The sequence below is a fragment of the Panulirus ornatus genome, chromosome 43 (genome assembly GCF_036320965.1).
Source record: "Panulirus ornatus isolate Po-2019 chromosome 43, ASM3632096v1, whole genome shotgun sequence".
NCBI classification, from domain to species: Eukaryota; Metazoa; Arthropoda; class Malacostraca; order Decapoda; family Palinuridae; genus Panulirus; species Panulirus ornatus.
This window is the reverse complement of record NC_092266.1, coordinates 12,706,325-12,730,919: the sequence shown is the minus strand read 5'-3', so window position 1 is coordinate 12,730,919 and position 24,595 is coordinate 12,706,325. Positions and strand designations below refer to the sequence as shown.

The 24,595-nt window shown below is 41.3% G+C and overlaps 1 protein-coding gene across 2 annotated transcripts in view; it reads left to right on the top strand.

Annotated features, from left to right (window-relative positions):
- LOC139762324 (uncharacterized) overlaps nucleotides 1-24,595 on the top strand; it is a 141,493-nt gene that overhangs the window by 74,868 nt on the left and 42,030 nt on the right. For both annotated transcript variants that reach the window (XM_071686972.1, XM_071686973.1), the window contains exons 9-10: nucleotides 4,220-4,405; nucleotides 22,526-22,660. In XM_071686972.1, coding sequence (XP_071543073.1) covers nucleotides 4,220-4,405; nucleotides 22,526-22,660 — 321 coding nt within the window. The remainder of the gene's footprint in view (nucleotides 1-4,219; nucleotides 4,406-22,525; nucleotides 22,661-24,595) is intronic.

Here is a 24,595-nt window from a genome sequence, read left to right as displayed (position 1 = left end):
AACAAATGGGAACTTCAGTGAAGGGGGCTAATGGGGAGGTGATAACAAGTAGTGGTGATGTGAGAAGGAGATGGAGTGAGTATTTTGAAGGTTTGTTGTATGTGTTTGATAGAGTGGCAGATATAGGATGTTTTGGTCGAGTTGGTGTGCAAAGTGAGAGGGTTAGGGAAAATGATTCGGTAAACAGAGAAGAGGTAGTAAAAGCTTTGCGGAAGATGAAAGCCGGCAAGGCAGCGGGTTTGGATGGTATTGCAGTGAAATTTATCAAAAAAGGTGGTGACTGTATTGTTGACTGGTTGGTAAGGTTATTTAATGTCTGTATGATTCATGGTGAGTTGCCTGAGGATTGGCGGAATGCTTGCATAGTGCCATTGTACAAAGGCAAAGGGGATAAAGTGAGTGCTCAAATTACAGAGGTATAAGTTTGTTGAGTATTCTTGGAAAATTATATGGGAGGGTATTGATTGAGAGGGTGAAAGCATGTACGGAGCATCAGATTGGGGAAGAGCAGTGTGGTTTCAAAAGTGGTAGGGGATGTGTGGATCAGGTGTTTGCTTTGAAGAATGTATGTGAGAAATACTTAGAAAAGCAAATGGATTTGTATGTAGCATTTATGGATCTAGAAAAGGCATATGATAGAGTTGATAGAGATGCTCTGTGGAAGGTATTAAGAATATATGGTGTGGGAGGCAAGTTGTTAGTAGCAGTGAAAAGTTTTTATCAAGGATGTAAGGCAAGTGTATGTGTAGGAAGAGAGGAAAGTGATTGGTTCTCAGTGAATGTAGGTTTGCGGCAGAGGTGTGTGATGTCTCCATGGTTGTTTAATTTGTTTATGGATGGGGTTGTTAGGGAGGTGAATGCAAGAGTTTTGGAAAGAGGGGCAAGTATGCAGTCTGTTGTGGATGAGAGAGCTTGGGAAGTGAGTCAGTTGTTGTTCGCTGATGATACAGCGCTGGTGGCTGATTCATGTGAGAAACTGCAAAAGCTGGTGACTGAGTTTGGTAAAGTGTGTGAAAGAAGAAAGCTGAGAGTAAATGTGAATAAGAGCAAGGTTACTAGGTACAGTAGGGTTGAGGGTCAAGTCAATTGGGAGGTAAGTTTGAATGGAGAAAAACTGGAGGAAGTAAAGTGTTTTAGACATCTGGGAGTGGATCTGGCAGTGGATGGAACCATGGAAGTGGAAGTGAATCACAGGGTGGGGGATGGGGCAAAAATTCTGGGAGCGTTGAAGAGTGTGTGGAAGTCGAGAACATTATCTCGGAAAGCAAAAATAGTGTGTTTGAAGGAATAGTGGTTCCAACAATGTTATACGGTTTCGAGGCGTGGGCTATGGATAGAGTTGTGCGGAAGAGGGTGGATGTGCTGGAAATGAGATGTTTGAGGACAATATGTGGTGTGAGGTGGTTTGATCGAGTAAGTAATGTAAGGTTAAGAGAGATGTGTGGAAATAAAAAGAGTGTGGTTGAGGGAGCAGAAGAGGGTGTTTTGAAATGGTTTGGTCACATGGAAAGAATGAGTGATTAAAGATTGACCAAGAGGATATATGTGTCAGATGTGGAGGGAATGAGAAGAGGGAGACCAAATTGGAGGTGGAAAGATGGAGTGAAAAAGATTTTGAGTGATCGGGGCCTGAACATGCAGGATGGTGAAAGGCGGGCAAGGAATAGAGTGAATTGGAATGATGTGGTATACCGGGGTCGATGTGCTGTCAGTGGATTGAACCAGGGTATGTGAAGCGTTTGGGTAAACCATGGAAAGTTCTATGGGGCTTGGATGTGGAAAAGGAGCTGTGGTTTCGGTGCATTATTACATGACAGCTAGAGACTGAGTGTGAACAAATGTGGCCTTTGTTGTCTTTTCCTAGCACTACCTCGCACAGTTGAGGGGGGAAGGTGTTGTTATTCCATGTGTGGCAAGGTGGCGATGGGAATGAATAAATAAAAGCAGAAAGTATGAATTATGTACATGTGTATATATGTATATGTCTGTGTGTGTATATATATGTGTACATTGAGATGTATAGGTATTTATATTTGCGTGTGTGGACGTGTATGTATATACATGTGTATGTGGGTGGGTTAGGCCATTCTTTCGTCTGTTTCCTTGCGCTACCTCACTAACACGGGAGACAGCGACAAAGCAAAATAAAAAAAAATAATAAAATGATGAAAAAAATGATAAATATATATATTTAAAAAACAAATATATTTCTTTATTTACATTTATCTTTTTTGCTTTGTCGCTGTCTCCCGCGTTAGCAAGGTAACGCGAGGAAACAGACGAAAGAATAGCCCAACCTACCTACATACACATGTATATACATACATGTCCACACACGCAAATATACATACCTATACATCTCAACGTATGCATATATATACACACACAGACATTTTTTTTTATTATTATTTTGCTTTGTCGCTGTCTCCCGCGTCAGCGAGGTAGCGCAAGGAAACAGACGAACGAATGGCCCAACCTACCCACATACACATGTATATACATACACGTCCACACTCGCAAAATATACATACCTATACATCTCAGTGTACACATATATATATACGCACACAGACATATACATATATACACATGTACACAATTCACACTGTCTGCCTTTATTCATTCCCATTGCCACCTCACCACACACGGAATAACAACCCTCTCCCCCTCATGTGTGCAAGGTAGCACTAGCAAAAGACAACAAAGGCCCCATTCGTTCACACTCAGTCTCTAGCTGTCATGTAATAATGCACCGAAACCACAGCTCCCTTTCCACATCCAGGCCTCACAGTACTTTCCATGGTTTGCCCCAGACGCTTCACATGCCCTGGTTCAATCCATTGACAGCATGTTGACCCCGATATACCACATCGTTCCAATTCACTCTATTCCATGCACTCCTTTCACCCTCCTGCATGTTCAGGCCCCGATCACTCAAAATCTTTTTCACTCCATCTTTCCACCTCCAATTTGGTCTCCACTTCTCCTCGTTCCCTCCACCTCTGACACATATATCCTCTTGGTCAATCTTTCCTCACTCATTCTCTCCATGTGACCAAACCATTTCAAAACACCCTCTTCTACTCTCACAACCACACTCTTTTTATTTCCACACATCTCTCTTACCCTTACATTACTTACTCGATCAAACCACCTCACACCACATATTGTCCTCAAACATCTCATTTCCAGCACATCCACCCTCTTACGCACAACTTCATCCATAGCCATAGAGTGAATTGGATTGATGTGGTATACCAGGGTCGACGTGCTGTCAATGGATTGAATCAGGGCATGTGAAGCGTCTCGTGTAAACCATGAAAAGTTGTGTGGGGCCTGAATGTGGAAAGGGAGCTGTGGTTTCGGGCATTATTGCATGACAGCTAGAGACTGAGTGTGAACGAATGGGGCCTTTGTTGTCTTTTCCTAGCGCTACCTCGCACACATGAGGGGGGAGGGGGATGGTATTCCATGCGCAGCGAGGTGGCAATGGGAATGAATAAAGGCAGACGGTGTGAATTGTGTGCATGGGTATATATGTGTGTGTCTGTGTGTGTATATATATGTGTACATTGAGATGTATAGGTATGTATGTTTGCGTGTGTGGACGTGTGTGTATATACTTGTGTATGGGGGTGGGTTGGGCCATTTCTTTCGTCTGTTTCCTTGCGCTACCTCGCAAATGCGGGAGACAGCGACAAAGCTAAAAAAAAAAAAATAAATGTATATATATATTTCTTTCTTTCTTTCAAACTATTTGCCATTTCCCGCGTTAGCGAGGTAGCTTTAAGAACAGAGGACTGGGCCTTTGAGGGAACATCCTCACCTGGCCCCCTTCTCTGTTCCTTCTTTTGGAAAAAAAAAAGAAAAAAAAAATGAGAGGGGAGGATTTCCAGCCACCCGCTCCCTCCCCTTTTAGTCGCCTTCTTCGACACGCAGGGAATACGTGGGAATACTTCCCACATATTCCCTGCTTGTCGTAAAAAGCGACTAAAAGAAAGGGAGCGGGAAGCTGGAAATCCTCCCATCTCGTTTTGTTTTAATTTTTCAAAAGAAGGAACAGAGAAGGGGGCCAGGTGAAGATATTCCCTCAAAGGCCCAGTCCTCTGTTCTTAACGCTACCTCGCTAATGCAGGAAATGACGAATAGTATGAAATAAAAATATGTGTATTGATAGATAGTTGTAGATATCCTAATTTTTTTCCCCATTTTGTTTCAGAGAGTTCAAGGTCTGGTTGAAAAAATTGTAACATACTGTGATTTTCATCACCATACAATCTCCCATGTATGCTGTATGTATCTCTTGCCAAGTCAGCGTGGTAAAATCCTGAAATCATCTCTTGCGTTTCTTCAAGTGCAGATTGACCTAAGGAAAGAAGAGAAGGTTCTTCTTGATATTGTAGAAGTATGTTAACTTTAAAGTTAGATTATTTACAGTAAAGGACTACAGGATCTGTGTTTCCTTTTTTTGGATAGTACTCTCAGAATATCAGCTGGAGGTAGTAGGTTAGAACATTAGGTAGAAACATTTGGTAGGAATATTAGGTAGGAGCCTATGCAAACTGCGCTAAATTTGCCGGTAGCTTGTTAAAGGTATGGCACTAAAGGCTTAGAAGTGACGCTGGAGTTCACCAGTATTGGAGACTCTTTTGCCATGGCCACCCTCATGCTGGGAACAAACACCAGAGATTTAGATAGATAGTATTCTCTGAATTTAGTAAATTGCTGAATTTTTTGTGCACCACATCTTAGTGACTTATAAGTGAATCTAGAAAGATTAGTGAACTATACAGTTGTTAATTATGAAAATCTGGTTAATGAATATAGATTACTGAAAAATAAATATTTTAATCTTAGTGCTTGCCTCTTTGGCACATTGTTTACTGAATTTGTAGCTAGCTGTTTTAAGCATCATTTTCTTTATAAGTTTTTTGATCCTTCTCATCATTTATGTGAATATCTCTCACATACATGACTCCTGCCTTTGAGTTTCCATTTCATTTATGCATACTTAGTATGCTTAATCATTAGAGTGTCACAGTTGTTTTTTTATATGCCCATGTTTTTCTCTTCACGGTTGTTTTGTCCCACATGCTTTGAAAAAATTTCTCATTCCCCAGGGGGCTAGAGACTTCAGACCTCCTGCCTTCTAGTAAGGTAAATGCCTCTCACTCCTTGTTAACCACCTGTCCTTCATCCGTAGCCTACTACTCAGTCTATGTTCACCCTGTACTGTTCAGTTATTTCCACTTGGCTGATATCATCAAGTTTCTATATCACCTCTCCCAGACAAAGGAATATTCTATCAAGTTAGACATTTTGAGAAAGCCATGAACCTGGTTGACATACATTTATCTTTTCCATGCAAACTAAAGAGCAAGAAATTCAAATTCAGTAGAAAAAAGAAACATTATTAAAACATCTCTGTTATCGGAGTGTCAAACACATCATTCACACCCCTTACAGGCTCTCATATATCATATATGGGACCTGTCATCACAAAGGTAACGATGTAACTTTCTGTGATTTTTTTCTGTTACTTTTGAATTATAAATGTCATTTCATTGGGGAATTCTTGGTTTTTCCTTGTATTTCATTAATCAGTTTCTAAAGATTTTTTCATTTCTATTTTATTTATTTGTTATACTTTGTCATTGTCTCCCATGTCAGCGAGGTAGTGCAAGGAAACAGACGAAAGAATGGCCCAACCCACCCACTTACACATGTATATACATACACGTCTACACACGCACATATACATACCTATACATTTCAACGTATACATATATATACACACACAGACGTATACATGTATACACATGTACATAATTCATACTGTCTGCCTTTATTCATTCCCATCGCCACCCCACCACACGTGAAATGACAACCCCTTCCCCCAGCATGTGCACGAGGTAGCGCTTGGAAAAGACAACAAAGGCCACATTCGTTCACACTCAATCTCTATCTGTCATGTATAATGCACCGAAACCACAGCTCCTTTTCCACATCCAGGCCCCACAGAACTTTCCATGGTTTACCTCAGATGCTTCACATGCCCTGGTTCCATCCATTGACAGCACGTCGACCCCGGTATACCACATCGTTCCACTTCACTCTATTCCTTGCACGCCTTTCACCCTCTTGCATGTTCAGGCCCCAATCACTCAAAATCTTTTTCACTCCATCTTTCCACCTCCAATTTGGTCTCCCACTTCTCCTCGTTCCCTCCACCTCTGACACATATATCCTCTTGGTCAATCTTTCCTCACTCGTTCTCTCCACGTGACCAAACCAATTCAAAACACACTCTTCTGCTCTCTCAACCACACTCTTTATAACCACACATCTCTCTTACCCTTTTATTACTTACTCGATCAAACCACCTCACACCACATATTGTCCTCAAACATCTCATTTCCAGCACATCCACCCTCTTCCACACAACTCTATCTATAGCCCATGCCTCGCAACCATATAACATTGTTGGAACCCCTATGCCTTCAAACATACCCATTTTTGCTTTCCGAGATAATGTTCTCGACTTCCACACATTCTTCAATGCTCCCAGAACTTTCGCCCCCTCCCCCGCCCTATGATTCGCTTCCGCTTCCATGGTTCCCTCCACTGCCAAATCCACTCCCAGATATCTAAAACACTTCACTTCCTCCAGTTTTTCGCCATTCAAACTTATCTCCCAGTTGACTTGTCCCTCAACCCTAGTGTACCTAATAACCTTGCTCTTATTCACATTTACTCTCAGCAATCTTCTTTCACACACTTTACCAAACTCAGTCACCAGCTTCTGCAGTTTCTCACACGAATCAACCACCAGCGCTGTATCATCAACGAACAACAACTGACTCACTTCCCAAGCACTCATCCACAACAGACTGCATATTTGCCCCTCTTTCCAAAACTCTTGCATTCACCTCCGTAACAACCCCATCCATAAACAAATTGAACAACCATGGAGACATTACGCACCCCTGCCGTAAACCAAAATTCACTGAAAACCGATCACTATCCTCTCTTCCTACACGTACACATGCCTTACATCCTCAATAAAAACTTTTCACTGCTTCTAACAACTTGCCTCCCACTCCATATATTCTTAATACCTTCCACAGAGCATCTCTATCAACTCTATCATATGCCTTCTTCAGATCCATAAATGCTACATACAAATCCATTTGCTTTTCTAAGTATTTCTCACATACATTCTTCAAAGCAAACACCTGATCCACACATCCTCTACCACTTCTGAAACCACATTGATCTTCCCCAATCTGATGCTCTGTACATGCCTTCACCCTCTCAATCAATACCATCCCATATGATTTACCAGGAATACTCAACAAACTTATACCTCTGTAATTTGAGTACTCACTTTTATCCCCTATGCCCTGTGTACAATGGCACTATGCAAGCATTCCGCCAATCCTCAGGCACCTCACCATGAGTCATACATACATTAAATAACTTTACCAAGCAGTCAACAATACAGTCACCCCCTTTTTTAATAGATTTCACTGCAATACCATCCAAACCCGCTGCCTTGCCGGCTTTCATCTTCTGCAAAGCTTTTAGTACCTCTTCTCTGTTTACCAAATCATTCTCCCTAACCCACTCACTTTGCACACCACCTTGACCAAAACACCCTAAACCTGCCACTCTATCATCAAACACATTCAACAAACCTTCAAAATACTCACTCCATCTCCTTCTCACATCACCACTACTTGTTATTATCACCTCCCCATTAGCCCCCTTCACTGATGTTCCCATTTGTTCTCTTGTCTTATGCACTTTATTTATCTCCTTCCAGAACATCTTTTTATTCTCCCTAAAATTTAATGATACTCTCTCACCCCAACTCTCATTTGCCCTCTTTTACACCTCTTGCACCTTTCTCTTGACCTCCTGCCTCTTTCTTTTGTACATCTCCCAGTCATTTGCATTATTTCCCTGCAAAAATCATCCAAATGCCTCTCTCTTCTCTTTCACTGATAATCTTACTTCTTCATCCCACCACTCACTACCCTTTCTAATCTGCCCACCTCCCACACTTCTCATGCCACAAGCTTCTTTTGCACAAGCCATCACTGCTTCCCTAAGTACATCTCATTCCTCTGCCACTCCCCTTACATCCTTTGTTCTCACCTTTTTCCATTCTGTACTCAGTCTCTCCTGGTACTTCCTCACACAAGTCTCCTTCCCAAGCTCACTTACTCTCACCACTCTCTTCACCCCAACATTCTCTCTTCTTTTACGAAAACTCTACAAATCTTCACCTTCACCTCCACAAGATAATGGTCAGACATCCCTCCAGTTGCACCTCCCAGCACATTAACATCCAAAAGGCTCTCTTTCGTATGTTTATCAATTAACACGTAATTCAATAACACTCTTAGGCCATCTCTCCTACTTATATATGTATACTTATGTATATCTCTCTTTTTAAACCAGGTATTCCCGATCACCAGTCCTTTTTCAGCATATAAATCTACAAACTCTTCACCATTTCCATTTACAACACTGAACACCCCATGTACACCAATTATTCCCTCAACTGCCACATTACTCACCTTTGCATTCAAATCACCCATCACCATAACCCGGTCTCGTGCATCAAAACTACTAACACACTCACTCAGCTGCTCCCAAAACACTTGCCTTTCATGATCTTTCATCTCATGCCCAGGTGCATATGCACCAATAATCACCCATCTCTCTCCATCCATTTTTTTGCACTCCTTGTTGGAATTTATGGACCCTGCATGCCATATAAGGATTGAAAAGAAAAATTATTTTTTTAGTTTGTTGACCTTTACATTCAAAAAGATATTCACTAGGAGGCCAAAGATAACCAGTTGCTCTTCAAAAGCTTACGTGATTGTCACAGCTGAATGTTGTTTGCTGTAATGTATTTTAGAAAATAGAAGAACCTGTAAATTTTTATTTTTCAAGAATGTTTGTAAGAGGGGAAAGAAGGATTTGTAATTGTTCCATCACCAAGAGTATGGGAGTATGTTGCAGAGCATGGATGAAATTGATCAGGAGTAGTAAGGGTGAAAGGAAAATTGGAATTATGAATTATGCATGGGTATGTGTATATGCTCCCATGAGGTAAGGATGAAATGAAGCTTTTCTGGAGAAATTTGAGTGACTGTCTAAATGGTTTTGAGGAGAGAAAGATAAGAGTAATGGGTGATATGAATGTGAAAGGTGGGATGCGATGGTATTGGCAGGATACAGTAAAATTTTTGTTGTCATTAATTTTAGATAGCAAAGTGTTCAGACCAATGGATGTTTTACAGTTTCAGTTGGCATCCCTCCAATATATCATAGAAATTAAAAGAAATGAAAAGGTATGCAAAAATGTTTTGAACTGTGTGCACATCATGCTACAGAGATTATTTTGCATATCACTCAGTGTTTTGTGGTGCTGATGATTGTTTACCATCTCCCATGTGCTATCTGGCATGGTCATTGTCAGCACTTGCCTGACAACTCCTTGAAGCTGTTTATGTCAAGCACAAAGCTCAAGAGGGACATTTTAAACCTCCAAAAGCTGGAGATGTGCAAAAGGATGACTAAGGGCAAATCCAAGATGGCATTTATGAAGGACTTCACCATTGGCATGACAACTATTTGCAATATCACCAAGCAGCAAAAGATTGAAGCATTTAACAGTTTAGTTACTTATATTTATTAGTATTCCCTCTGTGTGAAATATTTACAAATAGGTTAAAATTCTAAAACGTGTGTGCAGTAGAAAGTGCACCAACACTTTTTTGAGGGTTAACAGATGTATTGAGTATGAGTCCTGAGTGGAGTATGTGATGTTCCCACCAGCAAATCAGTCTCACTTTTCCCACTGTTGTGTGCAGATCTGTGCAAAGTAGTTGGTTTGATTATACCGGCTATTTTGATTTTCCTGCAACCTGCTGTCTTTGTGTTTGTAAATATGGCATCCAAACATTCAGCAACATCTCCTACCCCAAAATCAGCAGAGAACTTCTCTGACCTCAGAAACAAAGCTAGAAATCTCACAACATGCTGATGCTGGTGAGGGAATATCAGCTTGGGCAGGCATTTATGTCATATGTCAAAACTATGGCACTGCTACCTGAGAGCATGACACCCAAGATTTACTACAGATGTATAGACATTTTTTCTTCGTAGATAACTTAAACTCACTGGAAAACCTCTTATGCGTCTGTAGTTTGAAAACTCTACCCCCTTTGCCTTTGTACAATAGCACTATGCACGCATTCTGCCAATCCTCAGGCACTTCACCATGATCCATACATACATTGAATATCCTTACCAACCAGTCATCAACACAGTCACCCCCTCTCTTAATAAATTGAACAGTAATACCATTCATACCAGCCACCTTGCCGGATTTCATCTTCCGCAAAGCTTTCACTACCTCTTCTCTCTTAACCAAACCATTCTCCCTGATCCTTTCACTTCGCACACCACCCCAACCAAAGCATCCTACATCAGCCACTCTCTCATCAACCACATTCAGCAAACCTTCAGAATACTCACTCCATCTCCTCTCTCCATCACTGCCTGTTATTACTTCCCCCCTTGCCCCCTTCACCGATGTTCCCATTTGTTCTCTTGTCTTGCACATGTTATTCACCTCCTTCCTGTACTTCTTTTTATTCTCCCTAAAGTTTAATGATACTTACGACCTATGTGACTTATAACCATCCATGCATATGACAAAAAAACTAAAAACTATACATAGATATGAAAATTAAGCTTGGTCGTATGTCCACCAGTGCTAATGGCTGCGTGCATACGATAGTGAGTGTCAGACAATATCCCAGCATTGTGTGCATCACAGCATCTCTTTCAGTTCTTATTCTCAGTTACCATTCAGTAAGCATGTGTTCAAGTAAATCTAATGAATTTTCGTGCTGGATTAAACCATGTTTGTGCTAAACCCCAAAGAAGATGACGAACAATAGGAGAAGCCCATCATGTGTATAAATCTGGCAAGAAGCCAAGGAAGATGCTCAGTTTGGAATTGAAAATGAAGGTAATACTCAATATGTAGGAAGAAAAAAGTTATTGTGATCGCACATGATCTACAGTTGTCCCATTTGATGTTTTCCACAATTTTAAAGGACAAAGAAAAATTATGTGAAACAGAAAAGTCCAGCAAGCATGAAGTATATGATGATAATAAGCAACGACAAGGACCCATCCACAAAATGGAAAAGTTGTTGATGATGTAGATGGAAGATCAAATTCAAAAACGTATACCACTAAGCTTAACATCATATCAGGTGAAGGCTAGAAGTCTTTTTGAGACTTTGAAGGAGCAAGTGGACGAGGATTACTTCGATAACTTCACAGCACGTCATGGTTGGTTTAATAGATTTAAAAAAAGATACAGCTTGCACAACATTTGAGTCACAGGTTAAGCAGCAAGTGACGACAGAGGAACTGCTGAAAATCTAAAAAAGAATTATTTTTTTTCAATAAACCATAGTGACGTAAAAAAAAATGTCAGTTCATAAACTGTTTAAACAGAAATGAGATAGTCATGATAAGAACTTGCGTACCATTGAAAATTGGAACTAAAGAATCTTAAATACAAGATAAAAAGAACTACAGAATTATATGATAAAGCTGGTTAATAGAAAATGAGATAATCATGATAGAAATTGGATAGGATAAAAGAATGCTGTACAGGTATAAGAATTCTACATGCCATGCTGACATATGTCCGATTTACATCCATTCCAAGATCTGACTGCGCAGTCAGAATGGAACTCAGATGTGTGTTGGGATAAATAGCATACATGCACACACACACACACACACACACACACACACACACACACACACACACACAGAAGGGGGTCAAGTGAAGATATTCCCTCCAAGGGTCAGTCCTCTGTTATTAACACTACCTCGCTGATGCGGGAAACGGTAATCAAGTATACTAATGATAATGATAATTTTTTTTTATTATTATACTTAATCACCGTCTCCCATGTCAGTGAGGTAGCACAAGGAAACAGATGAAGAATGGCCCAACCCACCCACATACACTTATATATATTCATAAATGCCCATACACGCACATATACACACATGTTCATTTCAATCCATACATATATATACATACACAGACATATACATATATACACATGTACATATTCGTTCTTGCTGCCTTCAGTCATTCCCATCACCACCATGCCTCACATGAAATAGCTCAAAATCTTTCTCACTCCATCGTTCCACCTCCAATTATATATCCTCTTTGTCAATCTCTCCTCTCTCATTCTCTCCATGTGTCTAAACCATTTCAACACACCCTCTTCTGCTCTCTCTGACACACTCTTTTTATTACCACACATCTCTCTTACCCTTTCATTAGTTATTCGATTAAACCTGCTCACACCACATATTGTCCTTAAACATTTCATTCCCAACACATCCACCCTCCTCTGCCCATGCCTCGCAACCATATAACATTGTTGGAACCCCTACTCCTTCAAACATGTCCATTTTTGCTCTCCGAAATAACGTTCACGCCTTCCACACATTCTTCAATGCTCCCAGAACCTTCGCCCCCTAACCCACCCTGTGACTCACTTCTGCTTCTATGGTTCCATCTGCTGCTAAGTCCTCTTCCAGATATCTAAAACACTTCACTTCCTCCAGTTTTTCTCCATTCAAACTTACCTCCCATTTGAATTGTCCTTGAACCCTACTGAACTTAATAACCTTGCTCTTATTCACATTTACTCTCAAATTTCTTCTTTCACACACTTTATCAAACCCTGTCACCAAGTTCCGCAGTTTCTCACCTGAATCAGCCACCAGTGCTGTATCATCAGCAAACAATTGACTCACTTCCCAAGCCCTCTCATCCAGAACAGACTGCACACTTGCCCCTCTCTCCAATCTCATGCATTCACCTCCCTAACCACCCTATCCATAAGCAAATTAAACAACCATGGTGACATCACGCACACCTGCCGCAAACCGACATTCTCTAGGAACCAATCACCAATCACTTCTCTCTCTCTCTCTCTCTCTCTCTCTATATATATATATATGTATATATATATATATTTATTTATTTTTATTTATTTTGCTTTGTCGCTGTCTCCCTCGTTAGTGAGGTAGCGTACGGAAACAGACGAAAGAATGGCCCAACCCACCCACATACACATGTATATACATAGACGTCCACACACACAAATATACATACCTATACATCTCAATGCACACATATGTATACACACACAGACATATACATATATACACATGTACATAATTCATACTGTCTGCCTTTATTTATTCCCATCGCCACCCCGCCACACATGGAATAACAACCCCCTCCCCCCTCGTGTGTGAGGTAGCGCTAGGAAAAGACAACAAAGGTCCCATTCGTTCACACTCAGTCTCTAGCTGTCATGTAAAAATGCACTGAAACCACAGCTCCCTTTCCACATCCAGGCCCCACAGAACTTTCCATGGTTTACCCCAGACACTTCACATGCCCTGGTTCAATCCATTGACAGCACGTCGACCCCGGTATACCACATCGTTCAAATTCACTCTATTCCTTGCACGCCTTTCACCCTCCTGCATGTTCAGGCCCCGATCGCTCAAAATCTTTTTCACTCCATCTTTCCACCTCCAATTAGGTCTCCCACTTCTCCTCGTTCCCTCCACCTCTGACAGATATATACTCTTGGTCAGTCTTTCCTCACTTATTCTCTCCATGTGACCAAACCATTTCAAAACACCCTATTCTGCTCTCTCAACCACACTCTTTTTATTTCCACACATCTCTCTTACCCTTATATTACTTACTCGATCAAACCATCTCACACCACATATTGTCCTCAAACATCTCATTTCCAGCACATCCACCCTCCTGCGCACAACTCTATCCATAGCCCACGCCTCGCAGCCATACAACATTGTTGGAACCACTATTCCTTCAAACATAATCATTTTTGCTTTCCAAGATAATGTTCTCAACTTCCAAACATTCTTTAAGGCTCCCAGAATTTTCGCCCCCTCCCCCACCCTATGATTCACTTCCGCTTCCATGGTTCCATCCGCTGCCAGATCCACTCCCAGTTATCTAAAACACTTTACTTCCTCCAGTTTTTCTCCATTCAAACTTACCTTCCAGTTGACTTGACCCTCAACCCTACTGTACCTAATAACCTTGCTCTTATTCACATTTACTCCTAACTTTCTTCTTTCACACACTTTACCAAACTCAGTCACCAGCTTCTGCAGTTTCTCACATGAATCAGCCACCAGCACTGTATCATCAGCGAACAACAACTGACTCACTTCCCAAGCTCTCTCATCCACAACAGTCTTCATACTTGCCCCTCTTTCCAAAACTCTTGCATTCACCTCCCTAACAACCCCATCCTTAAACAAATTAAACAATAATGGAAACATCACACACCCCTGCCACAAACCTACATTCGCTGAGAACCAATCACTTTCCTCTCTTCCTACACGTACACATGCCTTACATCCTCGATAAAAACTTTTCACTGCTTCTAACAACTTGCCTCCCACACCCTATACTCTTAATACCTTCCACAAAGCATCTCTATCAACTCTATCATATGCCTTCTCCAGATCCATAAAATGTTACATACAAATCCATTTGCTTTTCTAAGTATTTCTCACATACATTCTTCAAAGCAAACACCTGATCCACACATCCTCTACCACTTCTGAAACCTCACTGCTCTTCCCTGATCTGAGGCTCTGTACATGCCTTCACCCTCTCAATCAATACCCTCCCATATAATTTACCAGGAATACTCAAGAAACTTATACCTCTGTTATTTGAGCACTCACTCTTATCCCCTTTGCTTTTGTACAGTGGCACTATGCAAGCATTCCGCCAATCCTCAGGCACCTCACCATGAATCATACATACATCAAATAACCTTACCAACCAGTCAACAATACAGTCACCCCTTTTTTAATAAATTCCACCGCAATACCATCCAAACCTGCTGCCTTGCCGGCTTTCATCTTCCGCAAAGCTTTTACTACCTCTTCTCTGTTTACCAAATCATTTTCCCTAACCCTCTCACTTTGCACCCCACCTCAACCAAAACACCCTATATCTGCCACTGTATCATCAAACACATTCAACAAACCTTCAAAATACTCACTCCATCTCCTTCTCACATCACCACTACTTCTTATCACCTCCCTATTAGCCCCCTTCACTGACGTTCCCATTTGCTCCCTTGTCTTATGCACTTTATTTACCTCCTTCCAAAACATCTTTTTATTCTCCCTAAAATTTAATGATACTCTCTCACCCCAACTCTCATTTGCCCTCTTTTTCACCTCTTGCACCTTTCTCTTGACCTCCTGCCTCTTTCTTTTATACATCTCCCACTCATTTGCATTTTTTCCCTGCAAAAATCGTCCAAATGCCTCTCTCCTCTCTTTCACTAATAGTCTTATTTCTTCATCCCACCACTCACTACCCTTTCTAATCAACCCACTTCCCACGCTTCTCATGCCACAAGCATCTTTTGCGCAAGCCATCACTGCTTCCCTAAATACATCCCATTCCTCTGCCACTCCCCTTACCTCCTTTGTTCTCACCTTTTTCCATTCTGTACTCAGTCTCTCCTGGTACTTCCTCACACAAGTCTCCTTCCCAAGCTTGCTCACTCTCAATACTCTCTTCACCCTAACATTCTCTCTTCTTTTCTGACAACCCCTACAAATCTTCACCTTCGCCTCCACAAGATAATGATCAGACATCCCTCCAGTTGCACCTCTCAGCACATTAACATCCAAAAGTCTCTCTTTAGCGCGCCTATCAATTAACACGTAATCCAATAATGCTCTCTGGCCATCTCTCCTACTTACGTACGTATACTTATGTATATCTCTATTTTTAAACCAGGTATTCCCAATCACCAGTTCTTTTTCAGCACATAAATCTACAAGCTCTTCACCATTTCCATTTACAACACTGAACACCCCATGTATACCAATTATTCCCTTAACTGCTACATTACTCACCTTTGCATTCAAATCACCCATCACCATAACCCGGCCTTGTGCATCAAAACCACTAACACTCATTCAGCTGCTCCCAAAACACTTGCCTCTCATGATCTTCTCATGCCCAGGTGCATATGCACCAATAATCACCCATCTCTCTCCATCCATTTTTTTGCACTCCTTGTTGGAATTTATGGACCCTGCATGCCATATAAGGATTGAAAAGAAAAATTATTTTTTTAGTTTGTTGACCTTTACATTCAAAAAGATATTCACTAGGAGGCCAAAGATAACCAGTTGCTCTTCAAAAGCTTACGTGATTGTCACAGCTGAATGTTGTTTGCTGTAATGTATTTTAGAAAATAGAAGAACCTGTAAATTTTTATTTTTCAAGAATGTTTGTAAGAGGGGAAAGAAGGATTTGTAATTGTTCCATCACCAAGAGTATGGGAGTATGTTGCAGAGCATGGATGAAATTGATCAGGAATAGTAAGGGTGAAAGGAAAATTGGAATTATGAATTATGCATGGGTATGTGTATATGCTCCCATGAGGTAAGGATGAAATGAAGCTTTTCTGGAGAAATTTGAGTGACTGTCTAAATGGTTTTGAGGAGAGAAAGATAAGAGTAATGGGTGATATGAATGTGAAAGGTGGGATGCGATGGTATTGGCAGGATACAGTAAAATTTTTGTTGTCATTAATTTTAGATAGCAAAGTGTTCAGACCAATGGATGTTTTACAGTTTCAGTTGGCATCCTCCAATATATCATAGAAATTAAAAGAAATGAAAAGGTATGCAAAAATGTTTTGAACTGTGTGCACATCATGCTACAGAGATTATTTTGCATATCACTCAGTGTTTTGTGGTGCTGATGATTGTTTACCATCTCCCATGTGCTATCTGGCATGGTCATTGTCAGCACTTGCCTGACAACTCCTTGAAGCTGTTTATGTCAAGCACAAAGCTCAAGAGGGACATTTTAAACCTCCAAAAGCTGGAGATGTGCAAAAGGATGACTAAGGGCAAATCCAAGATGGCATTTATGAAGGACTTCACCATTGGCATGACAACTATTTGCAATATCACCAAGCAGCAAAAGATTGAAGCATTTAACAGTTTAGTTACTTATATTTATTAGTATTCCCTCTGTGTGAAATATTTACAAATAGGTTAAAATTCTAAAACGTGTGTGCAGTAGAAAGTGCACCAACACTTTTTTGAGGGTTAACAGATGTATTGAGTATGAGTTCCTGAGTGGAGTATGTGATGTTCCCACCAGCAAATCAGTCTCACTTTTCCCACTGTTGTGTGCAGATCTGTGCAAAGTAGTTGGTTTGATTATACCGGCTATTTTGATTTTCCTGCAACCTGCTGTCTTTGTGTTTGTAAATATGGCATCCAAACATTCAGCAACATCTCCTACCCCAAAATCAGCAGAGAACTTCTCTGACCTCAGAAACAAAGCTAGAAATCTCACAACATGCTGATGCTGGTGAGGGAATATCAGCTTGGGCAGGCATTTATGTCATATGTCAAAACTATGGCACTGCTACCTGAGAGCATGACACCCAAGATTTACTACAGATGTATAGACATTTTTTCTTCGTAGATAACTTAAACTCACTGGAAAACCTCTTATGCGTCCTGTAGTTTGAAAACTCTACCCCTTTGCCTTTGTACAATAGCACTATGCACGCATTCTGCCAATCCTCAGGCACCTCACCATGAATCATACATACATCAAATAACCTTACCAACCAGTCAACAATACAGTCACCCCTTTTTTAATAGATTTCACTGCAATACCATCCAAACCTGCTGCCTTGCCGGCTTTCATCTTCCGCAAAGCTTCCTCTCTCTCTCTCTCTATATATATATATATATATATATATATATATATATATTTATTTATTTTTATTTATTTTGCTTTGTCGCTGTCTCCCTCATTAGTGAGGTAGCGTATGGAAACAGACGAAAGAATGGCCCAACCCACCCACATACACATGTATATACATAGACGTCCACACACACAAATATACATACCTATACATCTCAATGCACACATATGTATACACACACAGACATATACATATATACACATGTACATAATTCATACTGTCTGCCTTTATTTATTCCCATCGCCACCCCGCCACACATGGAATAACAACCCCCTCCCCCCTCGTGTGTTAGGTAGCGCTAGGAAAAGACAACAAAGGTCCCATTCGTTCACACTCAGTCTCTAGCTGTCATGTAAAAATGCACTGAAACCACAGCTCCCTTTCCACATCCAGGCCCCACAGAACTTTCCATGGTTTACCCCAGACACTTCACATGCCCTGGTTCAATCCATTGACAGCACGTCGACCCCGGTATACCACATCGTTCAAATTCACTCTATTCCTTGCACGCCTTTCACCCTCCTGCATGTTCAGGCCCCGATCGCTCAAAATCTTTTTCACTCCATCTTTCCACCTCCAATTAGGTCTCCCACTTCTCCTCGTTCCCTCCACCTCTGACAGATATATCCTCTTGGTCAATCTTTCCTCACTTATTCTCTCCATGTGACCAAACCATTTCAAAACACCCTATTCTGCTCTCTCAACCACACTCTTTTTATTTCCACACATCTCTCTTACCCTTATATTACTTACTCGATCAAACCATCTCACACCACATATTGTCCTCAAACATCTCATTTCCAGCACGTCCACCCTCCTGCGCACAACTCTATCCATAGCCCACGCCTCGCAGCCATACAACATTGTTGGAACCACTATTCCTTCAAACATAATCATTTTTGCTTTCCAAGATAATGTTCTCAACTTCCAAACATTCTTTAAGGCTCCCAGAATTTTCGCCCCCTCCCCCACCCTATGATTCACTTCCGCTTCCATGGTTCCATCCGCTGCCAGATCCACTCCCAGTTATCTAAAACACTTTACTTCCTCCAGTTTTTCTCCATTCAAACTTACCTTCCAGTTGACTTGACCCTCAACCCTACTGTACCTAATAACCTTGCTCTTATTCACATTTACTCCTAACTTTCTTCTTTCACACACTTTACCAAACTCAGTCACCAGCTTCTGCAGTTCCTCACATGAATCAGCCACCAGCGCTGTATCATCAGCGAACAACAACTGACTCACTTCCCAAGCTCTCTCATCCACAACAGTCTTCATACTTGCCCCTCTTTCCAAAACTCTTGCATTCACCTCCCTAACAACCCCATCCTTAAACAAATTAAACAATAATGGAAACATCACACACCCCTGCCACAAACCTACATTCGCTGAGAACCAATCACTTTCCTCTCTTCCTACACGTACACATGCCTTACATCCTCGATAAAAACTTTTCACTGCTTCTAACAACTTGCCTCCCACACCCTATACTCTTAATACCTTCCACAAAGCATCTCTATCAACTCTTATCATATGCCTTCTCCAGATCCATAAAATGTTACATACAAATCCATTTGCTTTTCTAAGTATTTCTCACATACATTCTTCAAAGAATGTATGTGAGAAATACTTAGAAAAGCAAATGGATTTGTATGTAGCATTTATGGATCTGGAGAAGGCATATGATAGAGTTGATAGAGATGCTCTGTGGAAGGTATTAAGAATATATGGTGTGGGAGGCAAGTTGTTAGAAGCAGTGAAAAGTTTTTATCGAGGATGTAAGGCATGTGTACGTGTAGGAAGAGAGGAAAGTGATTGGTTCTCAGCGAATGTAGGTTTGTGGCAGGGGTGTGTGATGTTTCCATTATTGTTTAATTTGTTTAAGGATGGGGTTGTTAGGGAGGTGAATGCAAGAGTTTTGGAAAGAGGGGCAAGTATGAAGACTGTTGTGGATGAGAGAGCTTGGGAAGTGAGTCAGTTGTTGTTCGCTGATGATACAGCGCTGGTGGCTGATTCATGTGAGGAACTGCAGAAGCTGGTGACTGAGTTTGGTAAAGTGTGTGAAAGAAGAAAGTTAGGAGTAAATGTGAATAAGAGCAAGGTTATTAGGTACAGTAGGGTTGAGGATCAAGTCAATTGGGAGGTGAGTTTGAATGGAGAAAAACTGGAGGAAGTGAAGTGTTTTAGATATCTGGGAGTGGATCTGTCAGCGGATGGAACCATGGAAGCGGAAGTGGATCATAGGGTGGGGGAGGGGGCGAAAATTTTGGGAGCCTTGAAAAATGTGTGGAAGTCGAGAACATTATCTCGGAAAGCAAAAATGGGTATGTTTGAAGGAATAGTGGTTCCAACAATATTGTATGGTTGCGAGGCGTGGGCTATGGATAGAGTTGTGCGCAGGAGGATGGATGTGCTGGAAATGAGATGTTTGAGGAAAATGTGTGGTGTGAGGTGGTTTGATCGAGTAAGTAACGTAAGGGTAAGAGAGATGTGTGGAAATAAAAAGAGCGTGTTGAGAGAGCAGAAGAGGGTGTTTTGAAATGGTTTGGGCACATGGAGAGAATGAGTGAGGAAAGATTGACCAAGAGGATATATGTGTCGGAGGTGGAGGGAACGAGGAGAAGAGGGAGACCAAATTGGAGGTGGAAAGATGGAGTGAAAAAGATTTTGTGTGATCGGGGCCTGAACATGCAGGAGGGTGAAAGGAGGGCAAGGAATAGAGTGAATTGGAGCGATGTGGTATACAGGGGTTGACGTGCTGTCAGTGGATTGAATCAAGGCATGTGAAGCGTCTGGGGTAAACCATGGAAAGCTTTGTAGGTATGTATATTTGCGTGTGTGGACGTGTGTATGTACATGTGTATGGGGGGGGGGTTGGGCCATTTCTTTCGTCTGTTTCCTTGCGCTACCTCGCAAACGCGGGAGACAGCGACAAAGTATAAAAAAAAAAAAAAAAAAACATTCTTCAAAGCAAACACCTGATCCACACATCCTCTACCACTTCTGAAACCTCACTGCTCTTCCTGATCTGAGGCTCTGTACATGCCTTCACCCTCTCAATCAATACCCTCCCATATAATTTACCAGGAATACTCAACAAACTTATACCTCTGTTATTTGAGCACTCACTCTTATCCCCTTTGCTTTTGTACAGTGGCACTATGCAAGCATTCCGCCAATCCTCAGGCACCTCACCATGAATCATACATACATCAAATAACCTTACCAACCAGTCAACAATACAGTCACCCCCTTTTTTAATAAATTCCACCACAATACCATCCAAACCTGCTGCCTTGCCGGCTTTCATCTTCCGCAAAGCTTTTACTACCTCTTCTCTGTTTACCAAATCATTTTCCCTAACCCTCTCACTTTGCACCCCACCTCAACCAAAACACCCTATATCTGCCACTGTATCATCAAACACATTCAACAAACCTTCAAAATACTCACTCCATCTCCTTCTCACATCACCACTACTTCTTATCACCTCCCTATTAGCCCCCTTCACTGACGTTCCCATTTGCTCCCTTGTCTTACGCACTTTATTTACCTCCTTCCAAAACATCTTTTTATTCTCCCTAAAATTTAATGATACTCTCTCACCCCAACTCTCATTTGCCCTCTTTTTCACCTCTTGCACCTTTCTCTTGACCTCCTGCCTCTTTCTTTTATACATCTCCCACTCATTTGCATTTTTTCCCTGCAAAAATCGTCCAAATGCCTCTCTCCTCTCTTTCACTAATAATCTTATTTCTTCATCCCACCACTCACTACCCTTTCTAATCAACCCACTTCCCACGCTTCTCATGCCACAAGCATCTTTTGCGCAAGCCATCACTGCTTCCCTAAATACATCCCATTCCTCTGCCACTCCCCTTACCTCCTTTGTTCTCACCTTTTTCCATTCTGTACTCAGTCTCTCCTGGTACTTCCTCACACAAGTCTCCTTCCCAAGCTTGCTCACTCTCAATACTCTCTTCACCCTAACATTCTCTCTTCTTTTCTGAAAACCCCTACAAATCTTCACCTTCGCCTCCACAAGATAATGATCAGACATCCCTCCAGTTGCACCTCTCAGCACATTAACACCCAAAAGTCTGTCTTTAGCGCGCCTATCAATTAACACGTAATCCAATAATGCTGTCTGGCCATCTCTCCTACTTACGTACGTATACTTATGTATATCTCTATTTTTAAACCAGGTATTCCCAATCACCAGTTCTTTTTCAGCACATAAATCTACAAGCTCTTCACCATTTCCATTTACAACACTGAACACCCCATGTATACCAATTATTCCCTTAACTGCTACATTACTCACCTTTGCATTCAAATCACCCATCACCATAACCCGGCCTTGTGCATCAAAACCACTAACACTCATTCAGCTGCTCCCAAAACACTTGCCTCTCATGATCTTCTCATGCCCAGGTGCATATGCACCAATAATCACCCATCTCTCTCCATCAACTTTCAGTTTTACCCATATCAATCTAGAATTTACTTTCTTACACTCTATCACATACTCCCATATATATAATATATATGATTGTATTATCTTCCAACAGGTGGAGGACGTAGCAGAATTGGTTGAAAAACAGTTACATGCAATTCGTGAGGAAGAAGATGGGTATATTCTGCACTCTGTCATGAAGTTGCTGGACTGTTGTATAGGCCATGAGCCACTTCCTGCTAGCCAGAAGGTAAATACACAGAATCTTTGTTTGAACTACCATTTTGATTCATTACATGCATTGAGTACATCACGTATATAGTTTTGGAGCCCAAGATCACTTGACAGAAATATAAACCAGTGATAAGTGATGTGTCATCATGAATTAATGCTATTTGTCATTTCATTACATAATAATGATCAGGAAAGCTATTAGCTTGTTTCTTTAAGTTTTCTGGTAGAGATATCATTTGGACCAGGTGATTTGTTTTGATTTTTTTTTCAAGGCTCCAGTCACAGAAAAATGTCCACATCAAGGCCAGGCCTTAATTGAAATATAGAGAGAATTATGAAACAGAAAAAGAAAAGACAAGGGAAAGTATTTATGAATTTTGGAGGAAGTGAAAAATCAGTCTTTTGAAATGTGCTTGGTTATAGTTATTGGGAAAGACATGAGAAGGTAAAGAGTTCCAAAGCTTCGAAGTGTAGGGAAAGCAGGTATCAGAACGGTCCACCCTTGAGTTGCCATTGGCCACACAATACTTATGTGACACAGCAGCTTGCCAAGTATTATGTGGTCTAGCTAGTGATGTGGGCACTCAAGCAGCCAACTCTCGGGAGCTAAAACCAAAGTAATACCTATAGAAGAGGGAAAGTGAATCAACATTGTGGCATAGTGCATAGGGGGTCAAGTTTGGAAGTTAGCTTGGGACAGTTTGTAAGTCGGACCACTTTTGACTCAACTCTGTCAACTGAGTATGCAGAGCTAGAACCACCCCAAATGTGAGAGCAGTCCTGTATCCACAGACTAATCATTCCCTTGTACAAACAAAGCAACTGCTCAGAAGAGAAGTTTCGACATCTAAACAGGACACACAATTTCTTAGAGGCAGACTTTGCTATTCCCATAATGTGGGGTTTCCAAGAAAGAGTGGATGTCATGAAATACCAAGTATGTTCATTGAGTCAAGAGGTGGAATTACAGAACTGTCAAAGGAGAGACGAGTTGTGAGGAGTTTTTGATTGAGAGTTGGGTAGAAATTGGGTCTGTAGGCACTGAACGTAAAAAGTCTGTCCAAGTCTGAGTTTCTTGATGAAGTTGTGTCACGACAAGATTCAGATCAAGTTAGAGAAGAGGGAGCAGAATTGAAGGATGTGGATGAATCCAGTGTTGAATCATCAGCATGTTGGTGTAATGGATTATTTGAGGAGGAGAGGAAATCATTGAAGAAAAGAATAAGTGTAGGGGACAGTAAAAGTGGAGAAAAAGTAGGGGACAGGACAGAACCTTGAGGGACACCACTGTTGATACAGAAAAGGGGTTAGGCTGATTATTTGAGGAGTAGAGGAAGTCATTGAAGAAAAGGAGAAAAAGTGTAGGTGACAGAAAGAATGGAGAAAAAGTAGGGGACAAGACAGAACCTTGAGGGAAACCACTGTTGATGGAGAAAAGGGGGTAGGCTGATCCATCAGCAACCATAGAGATTGATCGGCCCAATGTCACACCTTGTCAAAAATCTTAGATATATCAAGAAGCTACACATGACTCCCCACAATCTCTCAGGGATGATGACCTGACTGTGATTTTCAAGGTGTCTAAGGATATGGGAGTTGAGGAGGCTTCAAAGACTTTGGAAATGGTAGACATCAAAGCGATAGGACAATAGTTCGAGGGATCAGAACGGTCAATCTTCTTAGGGATGGGATGTATCAGTGTGTGCATTCAAGGAGAAGGAAAAGTTTTGGTTTTTAAACAGAAGTTGAACAGACAAGCACGTACAGGTGCAAATTCAGAGGCACACTCTTTCAGTACACAGGGATGGATGCCATCAGGACCATAATCCTTGCTTGTGTCCAGAGAAAGAAGTACTTTTTGGACAGTCTGAAAAGAGATTATGGGAAGAGGCATAGGATTAGTAAGAGGAGCATCAGGGGATGAAGGAATGTAAGAGTCATCCAAGGTGGA